General features: G+C 41.4%; 1 protein-coding gene and 1 long non-coding RNA gene across 2 annotated transcripts in view; one reads left to right on the forward strand and one right to left on the reverse strand.

Annotated features, from left to right (window-relative positions):
• The first annotated feature begins 460 nt into the window (after positions 1 to 460).
• fbxo11b (F-box protein 11b) overlaps positions 461 to 14,832 on the forward strand; it is a 28,789-nt gene continuing 14,417 nt past the window's right edge. The window contains exon 1 of the mRNA XM_018724967.2: positions 461 to 1,306. Coding sequence (XP_018580483.1) covers positions 1,219 to 1,306 — 88 coding nt within the window. The 5' untranslated portion in view covers positions 461 to 1,218. The remainder of the gene's footprint in view (positions 1,307 to 14,832) is intronic.
• LOC114911049 (uncharacterized) lies at positions 2,328 to 3,418 on the reverse strand. The gene is made up of 2 exons (XR_003797860.1): positions 3,022 to 3,418; positions 2,328 to 2,527 (listed from the first exon to the last, which is right to left on the reverse strand). It is a non-coding gene; the product is annotated as an uncharacterized LOC114911049 (long non-coding RNA).

Below are 14,832 nucleotides of genomic sequence, written 5' to 3' on the forward strand. Positions count from 1 at the left end.
TAGAAACAGTATGATACTGGAAGGGATTAGCCCACTGAAGATCTAAAATAAGACAGTCGTGGTATTTTTGATCTCGCAAATGCAAGTGGCGCAACTTCCCTGGATATACAACATGGGTAACATACTGGTTCCATGGTGGATCCTGATCAAATTGTGCACGATGACTCCATATAATGCGTTTATATAAGTGAAGCCAGATAAAAAGTTGATTGACAAAGATTTATGTGTCTTAATTATTCCGAGTTATGCTTTTTAAAATATCCATGTCACATTATTAAACTTACTACACCTTGTAAATTATTAGTCATGCCACAGAAGCCTCAGATTTTGAAGTCAGATTGATTTAAAAGGTTAATTTTTAAAAATATATAGTAAAAACAAAATGGAACCATTATGACATGTACAACAAATTCCTCGTGCCAAATTAAGTTTGCAGAGCGAGATATAATGTGTCAGCTGTTTGGAGTGGTGCCTTTACTACATCTTTATTGCATGTGTCACAGGTACTGCATAACTACATGAATTCCTGTGAATCAGAATTATAGCACACAGTGATAGCAGGAAAGATATTGCAGACTCGCAAAGCCTCTGAAAAACCTTAATATGTAACAGTGACAAATTCTTTTTATTTGTTTTTTTTATCTTTGGGGTTGTATTTCTGTATCCATAATGTTTGGCATTCAAGTCAGGATTTTGCCAGTTATTTGAGATGAGTGGTCCTATTTGTAGCTATATGCCAGAGGTATGAGACGGGCACAACGATTGGCTGAGGGTATTCCCTTTGCGCGTTTTTGATACGGCCACGCCTATTTGTTGTCGTATGCAAGACACATGAATCGGACAAAGGGATTGGCTCAGATTCTTCTCCTGTTATTTTTTAGAAACGATTATTCCTATTTGTAGCTGTTGTGCAAGATTTGCGAGTCGGACGCAGCGATTGGCGGAGGTTCTTCCCCTCTGCTTTTTTTTTTTTGTATGTATCCCTGAGAGTAAATGGCTCCTCCTGCTAGAGAGAGACGGAGCTGAAGGAGCGGAGAACAGGAGGGGAGCGCTAAGAAAAACATAAATAACAGCCATTTGAAATCACCCAGTGTCGCTCGATGACGGCTGTTTTACTATAGGATGCCAGTGGGATTTTGATTTAGCTTCGGATGTTGCAGCTTGGTCTAAATTAGAGGGAAGGGTTCGAGTTTTTCTTCTAGATAATAAACTCCCCAAATGAACTCCGTCAGAGCCACCAACAGAAGACCCAGGCGAGTGTCGAGGCCGCGCCCGGCGCAGCCGGAAAGAAACAACCAGGAAAGAGGTACGAAATATCATTTTCTACAACGCACCGCTTTTAATAACTGTCTTTCGGAAACTTTCTGGGGCTGCGGCTGCCTGACGTGCGGCTGCCACCGGGAGCACGGCCGCTTTCAGGGCGGTCCGTGCGCGGCCCCTCGCCTCGGCTCGGCCAGCTCCGCCGCAGAAGGAAACACGGAGGCTTCTCGGGTAGGAGCCCACTGGCCAGGCCGCGCTTTGTTCACCGCGCTCGGCCCACCGGATCCCCGCCGCTCGGGACAGCTTCTCTCACCACCAGACGGATTTTTAAACACGCGGATCATGCATTCAGTCACAAACGAGGCGGTTGGCGGGCGACACCCCAGCTCGCTGTGTGTTAAGGGTTAAATGTTGTAGCCAACGAGATATCTACGTTCTGGGTGGGTTTTTTTTTTTTTTTTTCCCCCCCCTGTCCACTACCACTAGGCTGCCATTTTCCGTCCAATAATACCTGTTAGCTCACGGACAGAACAGCTGACGTTCGGCTGCCGGGGAAATCACTCCATGTCGGTAGTATGTTGATAACGTCAGACGGACGGGATGGGCGACGTGTTTGGTTTCACACGTACGCGTCCGTGTCGAAACACCCTGCCTGCCGCGCTTCAGTCCTTTGATCCCCCGGCTATCTGCGCAGTTAGGCTGCGCTCGCCGTGCAAACCCCCAGTAGAACTCACATTTGGACATTTAACTACTCCCCCCCTCCCCTTCGCCGACATGTGTGGTGTTGGTGGGGGTCCATACATACACCGAAGGACGGGTGTATCGCGGGACCTTTTTGGGGTCCTCACCTGCGCGGACCGTTCGGGCACCATTGTGCGGAACAGCCACCGACCGGAGTTCGGACGGCGAACGCGCCGCTTCACGTTTACATGCACGCGCAGGTCGTTTTCTCAGCGTCGACGGTCGCCGTGTGAACGTGACGTGTCACGAGCGGCCCAACGGACGGGATGAGCCGTTGAACACGGAACGCCGGAGCCATTTGCGGGCGTATTTATCCTTTACGTCAGTTTTTTTTTTTTTTTTTTTTTTTTTAAATAGTTTATATTAAATAAATGAGCCCAGAGGTGTTGAGCTGGCAGCAGACAGCCTTCGGACGGGCGAGTATGCAGTGAGTTGCCGAGCAGGGCTGCGTACCTGTGTCACAGAGTGTCAGTGTGTGTGACAGCCGGTGGCCTCGGTTCTCTCCCCCTTCTTCTTCGTTCGTGTGCTTTTGGAACACGAATAAATTGCAGTTTAATATCACTATGTCAAGCATTCCAAGGTAGGGGTAACACCGCAGGTAAATACACACTTCTCTAACGTGCTGTTTATTGTCTGGTTCACTGTCAAGCAAAATAACAGGAGCGCAAATGCATTTTCCCTCCTGAATAGAACTGTTGGTCCACAGTGAACCCTAATCCAAAACCCTTGGGGCCAGAAGTGTGTGGGAATTCTAATTTTTTTTTTTTAAATTTCATGAAGACAATTCTGTACATGTACCGTCTATTACATAATACCTTGAAGAATTAATATTTCTGCAGTGATACATGAATTTCTACACTAAGTGGGGTAAATAGGTAAACAATATTACAGTTTTTATAGTAATAAACAGTACAGGAAATAGTGAGAAGTACAGACCAGCGGTATTGTAGTACTTCTCATTTCTGAGGAAAACGTTCAGTAAAACTTCAGACACATACAAGTTCAAATATAGCCAAATACCTGCATGTATACACGCGATGAATGTTCATTACATCTGGTTGCTTGAGGATCTCGGAGGAGAGGGTGGCGCCAGTTTTGCCTTTGTCGTCGTCATCATCGGGTTTTGTTTTTTACAGGTTTGGCTCAAAACTTAGGAGAAAACATTTGGTTTTGAGCTCTTCAGATTTTGGAATTGTAGACCTATGTACAGTTTGCAGAAATGGTGCTCCCCCATTGAAACAGTTAAACCCTGTGATCTGTGGTTCTTAATACTTCTTCTGTTTGACAGGGTTTGCTGCCAGTGCTTGTTTGAAAACAGAACAACTCTGATAATGTTGTCTTGGGGCAGTAGACTTGATTGATGACCACTGTCCAGTTCTGTACCTGCTGGCTGGGTTTTTGCCCCCCAGTTATTTGTCAAGACCCCTGTTGCACCACAGCTGTACCTCTTTTTGTTATGTATACATGTCTTGAGTTAAATGTACCCATGACTTCATAAATGTTCTTGATTTCTTTGTATTGTTTGGTCATTGAATGCATTATTGTACGGATTGAAATGTATGTGAATGTCCTGTAATTGGTTGTGTGTGTGTGATTGAAGGTTTTTGCAAATTTTATGGTTCAAACGGTTTCCGGTTGTTTTGGTGGGGCTGACTGGAATAGGCCCGCTGTGTCTGGACTTGTTGTTCTGCTTGTTGTTATTTCATCGATCTGTTTATTGGCAGCAGATGATGTGCAAGGTCTGGCAGAGCTGGACAGAGCCTGACCATATTTTCTGGCAAGAGGCATTCACGCATTAAGCATGCATTTCGAAGCATTATGGGAATTAATGTCAGGTAAAATGACATGTTCTTGAAGTAAACTTTCAAATATTTAGATAATCCTAACCCTTTTTGTTATTGTTCTGACCTGGTATCAGCAGTCCTTGATATAGCTTTGCATGTAAGGCCTTGTGTTTGCATACTTGGTGATGTGCAGTTGTTGTTCTTCAAAGTGGCATTCCAACCAGGAGTCCAGCAGTGCAAGCAATGTGTGTAATGTGATTTGTTAAATGTAGTACCCAGAGAGCTCTTAGAAATGGATAACCTGCTAGTAATGGGCAACAGCAAGGACCCTGGGAAGGATGGGATTCCTTTACAGCTGTATATGCTTGTCAATTTGGCTTGTGTTTCTCAGGCATGCCTTACAATCATTCACAAGGAACTGAAATTTTGAATGTTTTTCCTGTACCAGAAAAGTACATTGCCAGTGTTTGTTTTTGTATAGATTGTGGGAATTGTCCATAAAAGGCTTGGTATAATAGAATTGTATAATTTTTGGAGGTGGCTGATGGGCTTTAAAGTTGTGACACATGGGTATGTTTTTGCTTAACCCATTATAAGTGTCCACACTGGGCACTTAAGATGTCTCCTCACATTGCCAGTTTGCTAAACTATTTTCCATGGTGCTTGTGTTGTAACTGTCAGGGCTTTTTGGCCTCTAACCCAGGCCTCATTGCGCCTGAGGTGGAGCAAGTATGATTTAAAGACATCTATCGGACAAGGACGTTGGGACATACAGGGCATTAACTCAACACAAGTCGTACTTCATCCAGCAGAACATTTGCCAGTTGAAGAAATGACCAAGAGACAGAGCAGTAGTTGGGGTTTAGACTGCCTCAACATTTTAGACTGGTGGTGTAATGTTTTTTGTTTTTGCACCCTTTCCACCTTATGAAGTCTGTAACTGCGTTAAAAAGGTTATGTTATATAATCTTTTGAGATGTTTAAGCATGGGTATATGTAAAGGGATTTGTATGAATCCTTTTTAAAGACCTTTCTCTTTAATTTGTGTTTAGGGGAATGCCTACAACTGTCAGTTGGATCACTTAACATATATTTTTGTCACTTAGGGTTAGCGCTATCATCAGCTGGTTGCATTGGACCATTGCATTCCATGACAGGCAATTTGTATAGTCTGTTGTGCAAGAATATAATCAAACCAACGTTTTGTCGATGACATTGATTGCTTGGTAAACTGACTAGGTCAGGGTATACAAAATAGATTTTGATTTAAGAAGGAAGAAAATCATGATCATTTAGTTAATTACCGTCATGTAATGTGATGTACAGCAGTTGTCTTTCTTTCTGACAGATTACTGTAACAGCATAAACATGGCTCAAGACTAATAATGCTAAAGTATTCTAAAATTAGGGACAGTAGGTAGCACAGTGATTAAGGACCTGGACTTGTGGCCAGAATAATGCAGGTTCAGATCCCAGGAGTCATGTACTTAACCTGAATTACTTCAGTAAAACATCCAGTTGAATGGGTGTGAAAAGTTAAGCTCTGTGAGCTTTTGGATAAAATAAAAAACCATCAGACTGGGAATCTTAAGCAGTGTAAAATGAGTAGTACAGCTCTCTGTGGTAATGTTTTTTTTTTTTTTTTTTTTTTTTTTTTTTTTTTTTTTTCCTCCCCTTGAGTATGGCAAGCCCTTTCATTCAGGCTGTGGTTTCTTAGCCTCTTCAATGACCGGCTCATAGTACTGTGACTCACTGGATTGAGTTTGAATATTTTACACGATGAAGTGGCATCACAAATGGCACCATTCATATCCTCTCTCTTCATCAGATTGCATCGTAAATGTCTACAGGACATAGAAGGCGCGGTTGGAATGGGTTTGGACAGAATGTGTTCGCTTTGGAATGGGTTCATATGGAATATGTTCATTTAAGTGGAATGGCACGTGTTCTGCCAGTTGAGTGCCTGCTCAGTTCACTTGTGTTTGCAAGTCTTTGTGAAATGTGACATTGTTTTTTGAACTTTGAAATGGAAGTGGTTTACGTCTAACATTGAAAATGGTTTGCTTTGGATAAAGACACTGTTCTTGATTTATTGTTTGAAAGTTGCTTTCTGTTCCAAGTGGTAAAGCTGGTACTTCATTAAATGTTCTTGTTGATTTCTTTGAGTCTGGAGCTTCAATGCCTTTAACCATGAGGTATTTCTTTGCTGGTTGTTTCTTGAAATGAGCTATGTGTTTCAGTTAATAGTGCCTGCTTTTGTCTAAAAGCTGTGTTTTATGTCAGTGTTGCTTCATCTGGTCATGGACCTCTAACTGAAGCCATGCTCACCATGTTTCCTGGCCACCCAACCCTCATACTGTGGCCTTCTAAAACCATGACACCTGACCATCATGCTCAGCAGTTGTCAGTAGTATTCTTGGGGTGCTATGCAAATGTTATGTTTTGTTTCTTGATGTTGCTTGCATAAATATGTTTCTTTTCTTGACTGACCTGGGCCGACTGCTCCACGCTCTGTATACCTGTGAGTAATCGCACGTAATGGGTTTGGGTCTAACCAGATCTTTACTGTTGCTGATTGGTCTCAGTATGATTGAAAACAAACCACTTTGCCATACACCTCTGAACATCTAATGGCTTCAGCAATGCTTTTTGTTGTTCATCTGACGGAGGGCAGGTTTTTGAATGTTTCTTGAACTTCTTGGGTTTTGATGGAGATGAGCTTGAAATTTAAAAAAAAAAAAAAAAAACCTTTTGTGGGGTAAGTTTGGTTAAGTTGATTGTGTGTAAACCTGACACAAGCTCAAATTTGCTGCCTGTATCAGCACTTTAATCTTGAGTGCCCCAAGACAAGAATATTTAGCAGTGAAGTCATGTTTGTGTAAAATTGCTGAGGTCTGGTATTGATTGATTGATTGTGATCTGTTATGTAGTGGTTGTGCTGCTCTGTCCCTCCATCAAGGATACTGGGTGGCTGGTTGGTTGATGGTGGGAATTTGCTTGTGCCAGCTGGGTTGAAGGAGAGAAGAGCAGTTATGCTTGTTTATGTGTTGATAAGCAAATGAAAAATAGGTGCTTATAGTTTGTTGACATGACAACAAATGGCAAAATTAGAGAATTTTTGTGGAAGGGGGTTGGAGCTATGCCTCCTTAAGTAAGAACAGGATTGAGGCTACTGGCCCAGACTTTTCCTTTAGCTTCATATAGCGTGTGAGTGAGAGAATTTAAAAACACAAAGAGAAACAAAAGCTGCCACCATTTCCCAAATAAAAACAAGACCTTGCCAGGGTGACATAGATTCTGGATGTGAGAGATTTGCCAGTTCAGTTACAGAGGTGGCATTTATGGTGACAGGGCAGTAGTTGTATCCCCCTTGTGCATTGGTGAAGGTGCTAAAAATCTGTGCTTGCACTCACATTTTTACGACTCCCCAAGAAAGGTTAATAGCAATGGCTTTTCCTCCCATCTGGGGTAGAGGCTTTGGCATGACCTCTGACTTTTATCTTGTTTAAGATCATGCTTTGACCCTCAGCCTTGGATGCTGCTGTTCATGAAGCTTTTCCTGCCTGTTTGTATTATGAGGCATAACTGTGGCAATATGAAGCTACTAACTCCCCAGCCCCTCTCTGCTCTTATGTGTAACCATCTCGGTCTTCTTTTGCTGTTTGGTATCACCGCTCTTGTGTCCCAACTCCTGTTTGTCTGCATCACTCCTTTTGGGCTCGCTGACCAGCTTTCAAACATTTTACCTGTGTATGTCTTCTGATTCTGGTTCTGGATGTCTCAGTATGTGTTGCCTTTGATTATGTAGTTTTGTTGTGGGATAGGAGGTCAGTAGAAAGCTGGCTGGTTGATTTTCTCACTTAAGAATCCTGGTTAAGTTTAATGTTGTGAGTACTGGGCATGTTAATCCTAATTTGTTTGTCTTAATCTGTTGTGCTGGCTTGATGCTTGATACTGGCGGTGCCCACGTTGACCGCAACCGGTCAGCCTTCTTGATTCCGACTGACTTTAGAGGCAAGTGCATGTGAACAAGCCATGGCAGTGAAAGAAGCACTGCTTTTCATTGGTGGTAAACTGTATATTTCCCCGAGACTCCATTGCTGTTGGATTCAAGGTTGACTTTGATTACTTATCGCACTGCTGAGCTAATTCAGTCAGTTTTTATTGAGCCGAAGCTGCTTTTGACTCATCAGGGAGGAACTCTTTCATTCAGTTTTTATTCTGGTCAGTAATTTATCAGCATCTTATGGCATAGATATTTCTGATGGTTAGGGTCCACCTGTTTACCTGAAAGATGCTTTTAGTTTTATTGTTGATATGGGAGCTGATGATGAGCAATTTTGCTGAAGTTGGGTGGGTTTCATTTTCTTCAGTCTGCGGTTTATTTATAGTCAGCAATGACTAGCTTCCTGTTGGAAATAAATTCATCACTTTCCTTACCCTCTTAAGTGTGATAACCCTGCCTGCACTAGAAAAAGCAATCCCATGGACTGCGATTAACGTGAATGTCAGGACTGTTGTGCTGCTTTTGTGGTTGGGCATGGGCTCCGTTCTGGACTTTTACTCTGTAAAGGGCAGTCATTCTTGTCACATCCACAGATGCAGCAGTCAGGCGGTGGTATGAGTGTAGCTGTTTGCATTCAGCAATCTGTGGATCTGTGCGTATGTCTATGCGTTTGCTGGTTCTTCTGACTTGGTATAGATACTGTGCAGAGGGCCACATGTGTTAAGAATGTGCATCTGCAGCAAGTGTGTGCCCACAGTTCACCCACGAGGATGCTGTTGTGGCAGAACAGTTGGCCAGACATCCTCAGTGTTTGTAGTGGTTACAGGCCCAGTAGCCTGGGAGAGACTTTCTGCTGCCTGAGCAACAGGCATTGTGTTGCCTGAGCTCTTGGCTGCCTTGGGCTGAGGTTACTCGCAACAGAAACACGGTAGACACAGCGCAGCACGACCACTATGAGCTTGCAAGTTTCTCCAGGTAAGCCCATATTCTGAAGCCTGCTTTAAAACACCAGATGTTCCTTAATCTCCTGTTGTGTTGTGAATGAGCTCATTGTTTAATAATGCCTTTCTCTGTAGTTACTCTGCTGTCTCCCTTGGGTGTGTGGTCTCTGCAGAGCATCAACAGCAATCATGGAGAACAGTACAGAATAGCTTTTATCAGTTCCCTCATTAAACTGGGAGGTTTACCACTGCAGGTCTTAAAAGGATAGGGGAAAATGATGCCCACTTTCTCCCCACTCAAAATTTTGTTTTTTTGTAATTATAACTAAATTTGTATTTTATCTGTGTAATGTCTGGCACCTTATTTTACCTTAAATGTTTTATATAATCAATGATGGCATTGTTTTGTTATACAGGAGACATTTTGCAGTATAATACTCAGTGAGCATTATCCATGCTGCTGCTGTCAGAGTGGCGTGTCATTTTTATCATGGCCTTTCTCTCATAAATTTCATACTGACGTTAACACCTGTTGGCATGTCCCTGCTGTTAAGCCATGCACTGATTATGATAATTAGGTGGTAATTCTAGTTCAAATGGTACCTGAAAACAAATGTTCTCCAGATGTACTTGTATCAATTTTTGTATTGTCAACAGAAATTGTGAGGTCTCTGGGATTTATCAGAAGCTGGCAAGATATTTGGCAACTGAAAGTATGTGTATTGTCCAAATGATGCAGTACCCCCCAATCCTTTTGTATGTTCATTTATCAGTAACAGTGGAATTAAATGTATGAAATGTTTATACCAGTTGCAACTTTAAAAAAGAAAAAAAACCTACAGGACTTCAAATCAAATGATAAAATGGATATAAATAGTAAACTTGATTCACCCTGTTAATTCAGCAAATGAGAACTAATGGATAAAAAATGCCAGTACATGGGGGGTGAAATGTCTCAAATGAATAAATGTTTGAATTCAGAGAATCCTACACTTTGATAGTAAGTGCTTTATCTCTAAGAGATGGGGTCATTGACACCACTTTGGAGTCCCACATGTCATGTGTGCTAGGATACCCTGTTTGTACTGTGTGATGACCAGTTAGGCTTAATAAAAGCAAGCCATGTCCCAGTCATGTGCTGAAATATAATTTTTTATAGTACAGTCATGTATGGTATTATTTATAGCACAAATTGGCTCGTATATATTTGGTAAATAGGAAAAAGATGTCAGAATAACACAAAACTCGCGTTGGCTGAATGCAGCGGCCTGCTGAAGAATATGCATGGTGCTCAGTTCTCACATCTGCTTTGTTTTGCAAGTGTTGCTTGTGAGGTTCTCAATTTTCTTATTTTCACTAAATCTTATTACCATAAATTGAGAAAGCAAGGTGACAATGTGCCTGAATGAAAGAACATGTAATATCATTTGATTACCAGTTTTAATAATGCTTTGGTTATGAATTTTAGGTTTTGAATAGTCTTCTCCAACCTCATTTTCCCCATAAGCCCAGGTATTTTTGTGTGATGTTCCATAATGCAGTGTTTTACAGGAATGAATCTATGGAGTTATAGCAGAAATTACTGTTTCATATGATCTTTTCTGTAACCTGTCACTGCCTGTCCTACTCTCCACACTGCTTGGAGACAACAAGGCAGTAAGGTTGTACTTTCAACCCCCAGATGCCATAGCAGTCAGTGGTGGTCATTTATAGTTTGCCCTCCTGTTAATTACATTTATAGCTACATCCTCCTTTATGTTGCTAATCACTCCTGTCACAAGCTCTGCTATGCGGTCTTGCATGGTCATTAAAGGAATATGTGGCTGTGCTTGTGTGGACTGACATGTTACTTCCATAACTTTGAATCATCATGGAGAACAACCACCAACCAATGATCTGGTTTTAACTGTGGTAGCACTCAGCTGTTAATAAGAAATATGGAACAGAAAAATGGTTGGGATTTCTTGCACCACATAATTTAGCTGTATGAGATTAAACTTTGGCCTCTAAAAGTGTGTACTTATGAGGTTGACTAATGCAGCATTGTGTGAATGAAATTTTCCAGGACTACTTGTTTATCTGTTATTTTCTGAACTGCTGTTGTCGTTCTTTATGTGACACTTTTTTTCAAGGTGACTTAAAATGTTGCACTAAATAGGTGGGGTTCAGGGTACTTTGTAGCAAATGGGTTTTCTTCATCATTTGCAGTACTTTGTATCAAACCGAAGATAACTGGCACTTTGTAAACCCACTTGCTGCATATGTGAGATTCTTTGTCTATATTTTGTCTAGAGCGATATCAGTGTCTGCTTTTATTGTCCTGTTTTGCAGTACCAGTAGATGACTGGACTGAATTGGCTTCCTCTGATACATGGGCATGTAAATGTAACCTTTGGGCTTTTTCTCAGTTTGTCATCTTTGAGCTCTCTTCTGTCCAGTATTGTTCATTTTAGACTCTAAATATGCATATTGTGATGCTTAGTTTCCAAAGAGCTTCTTAGGATTTTTTTTTTTTTTTTTTTTTTTTTTTTTTTTTTAAATAGTTGTGAATATATTTGACATCTCCCACTATTCATAAAGAAATTCACCCTTCCCACCCCAGAATCTGCGATCTTTAAACCCATCAAATTATTTTTTTGGTATATTAAGTTGCTAAAAAACCCACTTTTTTTTTTTCCTTGTCCTCCAGGGTTTAATTTGATATCCTTGCATTAAACCATCTTGTCATATGTTTCACATTGTATGTTTCATGCAAACTGATCACATATATTGATCTTATCCTAGCTGTTCTTGAGAATACAAGCCTTGTTGTTTGAAGTTCTTTGCTGCTTGACAGATGGATTGTACTGATGTGACTAGTTACATTCCCATCTGATGCGCATTGACCCCCGTTACAGCTGCTTAAGCGAGTACAGATAATTAGAACTTCTTCAACAGCTTGTGGCTTTTCTGTGCCTTGGCATTGCAAGGCATTATTAAGCCCAGATGCACAACAGCTGCTGAGTTGCACAGCTTTCCATTGTTGCTCAGTCCCCCCCCCCCCCCCCCCCCCCCCCCCCCTAGTTGCTAAAATGTTAGAGATCTCCATCCTCTGTTTTTTTACATTAAGCACCTCCCTCTGCTTCAGAAAGCTATTCAAGCACAAAGTGTTGAACAACGTCAGCAGTTAATCTTGTGCGGTTGAACACAGACTTTACAACTGGTTTAAGTCTTTGCCACCCCCTTATTGAAATAGTACCAGAATACATACGCCTTGGCACCTTTGTTGATAAGTTGACTTTGGAGGAAAATGCAGATATATCAGCATGTCTGCTGCATTTATTTAGTGTATTTTACAGAGCTCCTATTGAGGTTTTTTCACTTCCTGCAGTTTGTTAAATACACATAACAGAAATAGACCAAGCAAGATGCTGAAGGTGGCCAGCAAGCTAATAAGTGTACAAGAGGAGCAGCTGGTAGATTTATGGAGTAAACTGCTAGTGTGGAAGGCCACAGTAATTATTTGCTATAGTAACCATCTTTTAAATTAGTTTCTTCCATCAAGACAATGGTTTAGGTAACAAATCTGTGGGTAATAGAACTAGGTTATATTTTATGCATGCAGTCTATCTGCATAAGTAATTAGCTCAATTAACTTGCTCATCTGATTTTGTTTTGTTTGTTTTTTATGTTTAATTATATGAATTGTATGCATGTTTTTCCAAAACAAATTTCAATTGTGACATGAAGTTCAAGCTGAAGAGACTTAGTGAAGCAACCTTGAGCTGGAAATATGAATTGCTTCAGGAGAAATAGTGTTATACTAACCAAAAAAAATATTAATTATAACAACAAAGTAAAGCTAAACGAAAATGCTCCTTGTCAGATGTCTTATGTTAATGCTAATTGCTCATGCACTGTGTTAGGTGTGGTGCCTTCACGTTATTTGGATACACATGTATCTAGGGAGAACAGTGAAAGAGCAGGAGAATGCTGTGTTTGTAATGTTAATACACAGTCTACAACTGCTTGTCCCAAGTGGGGTCGCAGGGAGCCGGAGCCTAACCCGGCAACGCAGGGCGCAAAGCTGAAGGAGGAGGGGACACACTCCAAACGGGGGGCCAGTCCGCCAAAGGAGGACTCGAATTGCAGCCCCACAACAGAGCAGGCCCCGGCCAAGCCCACCACGCCACCCTGCCCCCCACGTAATGTTAATAGTGCAAAAACTCTTGTCTGACAAGAACTCAAGGACACTGAATTTAGTGCATACCTTAAACAGTGGTAGTGAGGAGTGTCAAGGCTACCTGTGATCAAATAGTGATAGAAATTGGGATGTTTCAACGTGCAGCGTACCTCTGTTCCTTATCTCGTTTGCACCAAACAGGCATGTGGAATGCAACTTTTTGTGCCAAGAAGGTGTTTCCTAAATTGTACTAAAGTCTGGCTCGTGGCCAACCATGTTCCAGGCACGTGGGCAGCTTGGTGATATTCACTGGGGTTTCAGTCTGGAATTGGGATGGGTTGTGGCAGGATGCCCACCCTTTTCCCTCCATCTGAGCGGTGTTGGCAAAAGCTAGCCAACGGATGACGACCGCAGTGGATTTGTTTTTATCGTCAATGTTTACCCAAGGAAATTCCCTCTCTTCTCACTCATGTGGGATACATGGCAATCCCTCATGTATTCTAGCTATTACTTGTTCAGTGCTGAGTTTAAAATAATTTCTCCAAGTCAAAAACTGAAATGATCATCATGTTTAAAAGAAATTCAAAACCTCATTTGAATAATATGGAGGTCTGTGTTGGTTATTTAGTAGATGTCACAATTTATCTTTATGAAGAACAAGGTTTTACTTGGATGAGTCAAAAGATTCTGAAACAGAGAAATAAGATTTTCCTGCTGCTGCTCTTTGTAAAGGGTGGTTGCAGACAGATGGGTGTTGGCTAAAATGCCTTCTCAAATGTGTATCTGTCTGTAATCCAGGACTGAATGGATAAGTAGCATTACTGCATTCTAATGAAGTTATCCAGGAAACCTGCAGTTCTTGTTTAACTGTGTGGATAAATGACGTTGCAGTTAATGCTATGCTTGCACAAGGCTCTACCCAGGTTTTATGTTTTCAGTCACATTATTGATGCTTTTTCCTGTGATCAGGCAGCACAGTGGTGCAATGAGTAGCGTCTCGCAGCACCTAAGTTTTGCGAGAAGTGGATTCTCATCTGTTCGGAGTTTGTGTTCTAGTGATGTTCGTGTGGATTTCTTCTGGGTGCTCTGGTTTCGTCCCACTGTTCAAAGACTATTTTCACTATAAGTCATGGTTCTAAATTGCCTGTACTGTGAGCATGTCTTCCTCTGCTGTATTGCTGCATGATTGACTGTAGGTAGTGTTTCTAGCATTGTAAATCTCCTTAGGTGAAAAAGTAGTATTCACTGTAACTCTAGAGAAAAGTGTGTGCCAGATGATTAAATGTAAATGACTGGTCATATAATGTTACTCCTGGCAATGTGCTGGGGTGAGTGTGGGGGCTCTGGAGCATGTCTGTGCACCCTTAGGCTTCATTCTTCACTTCACTGGCTTTAGTAAGAGCAAGTAAACGGGTTACTAACTGTGAGGTGCTTAGAACCGTTTGCATTTGTAGTTCTTTGGGATAAGAAGGCTCTGTTAAGCAAAGAAATTCTAAGGGGAATACTGCTTAATATCAGTACAACTGTTCAACCTTGGTGCAGCCAAGAAAATGACTCATTTTTATCTGAAAAGGTAGCATATTGTGTCAAATGAAATATAGCGGGTAGAACATGTAGTAATGTAAAGTTTCCAGGTTTAGATCCAGTAGTACCCTTCAGCAGGGTACTTATCCTCAACCATTTAAATAAAAATACTACCTTTTAAAAAGGTGACTTCACATTGTAATTCAAATTTGTGATTTCTTTTTAGAATGAAATTAAGCAGTGCTGTTAATTATTTTGAAAAGATATGTTGAAGTATGTCTCATGGACATGTTTTGGCAGATGGGGTATATATTTAAAAATACTGGCTGGTCATTAGGTAGCCTGGCAGCCTGATGCATGAAAAGTTCATATTCTTGTAAGCTGCTTATAGATGTAGAAAATGCCTGATGGTAT

This window comes from Scleropages formosus, chromosome 8 (genome assembly GCF_900964775.1).
Source record: "Scleropages formosus chromosome 8, fSclFor1.1, whole genome shotgun sequence".
NCBI classification, from domain to species: domain Eukaryota; kingdom Metazoa; phylum Chordata; class Actinopteri; order Osteoglossiformes; family Osteoglossidae; genus Scleropages; species Scleropages formosus.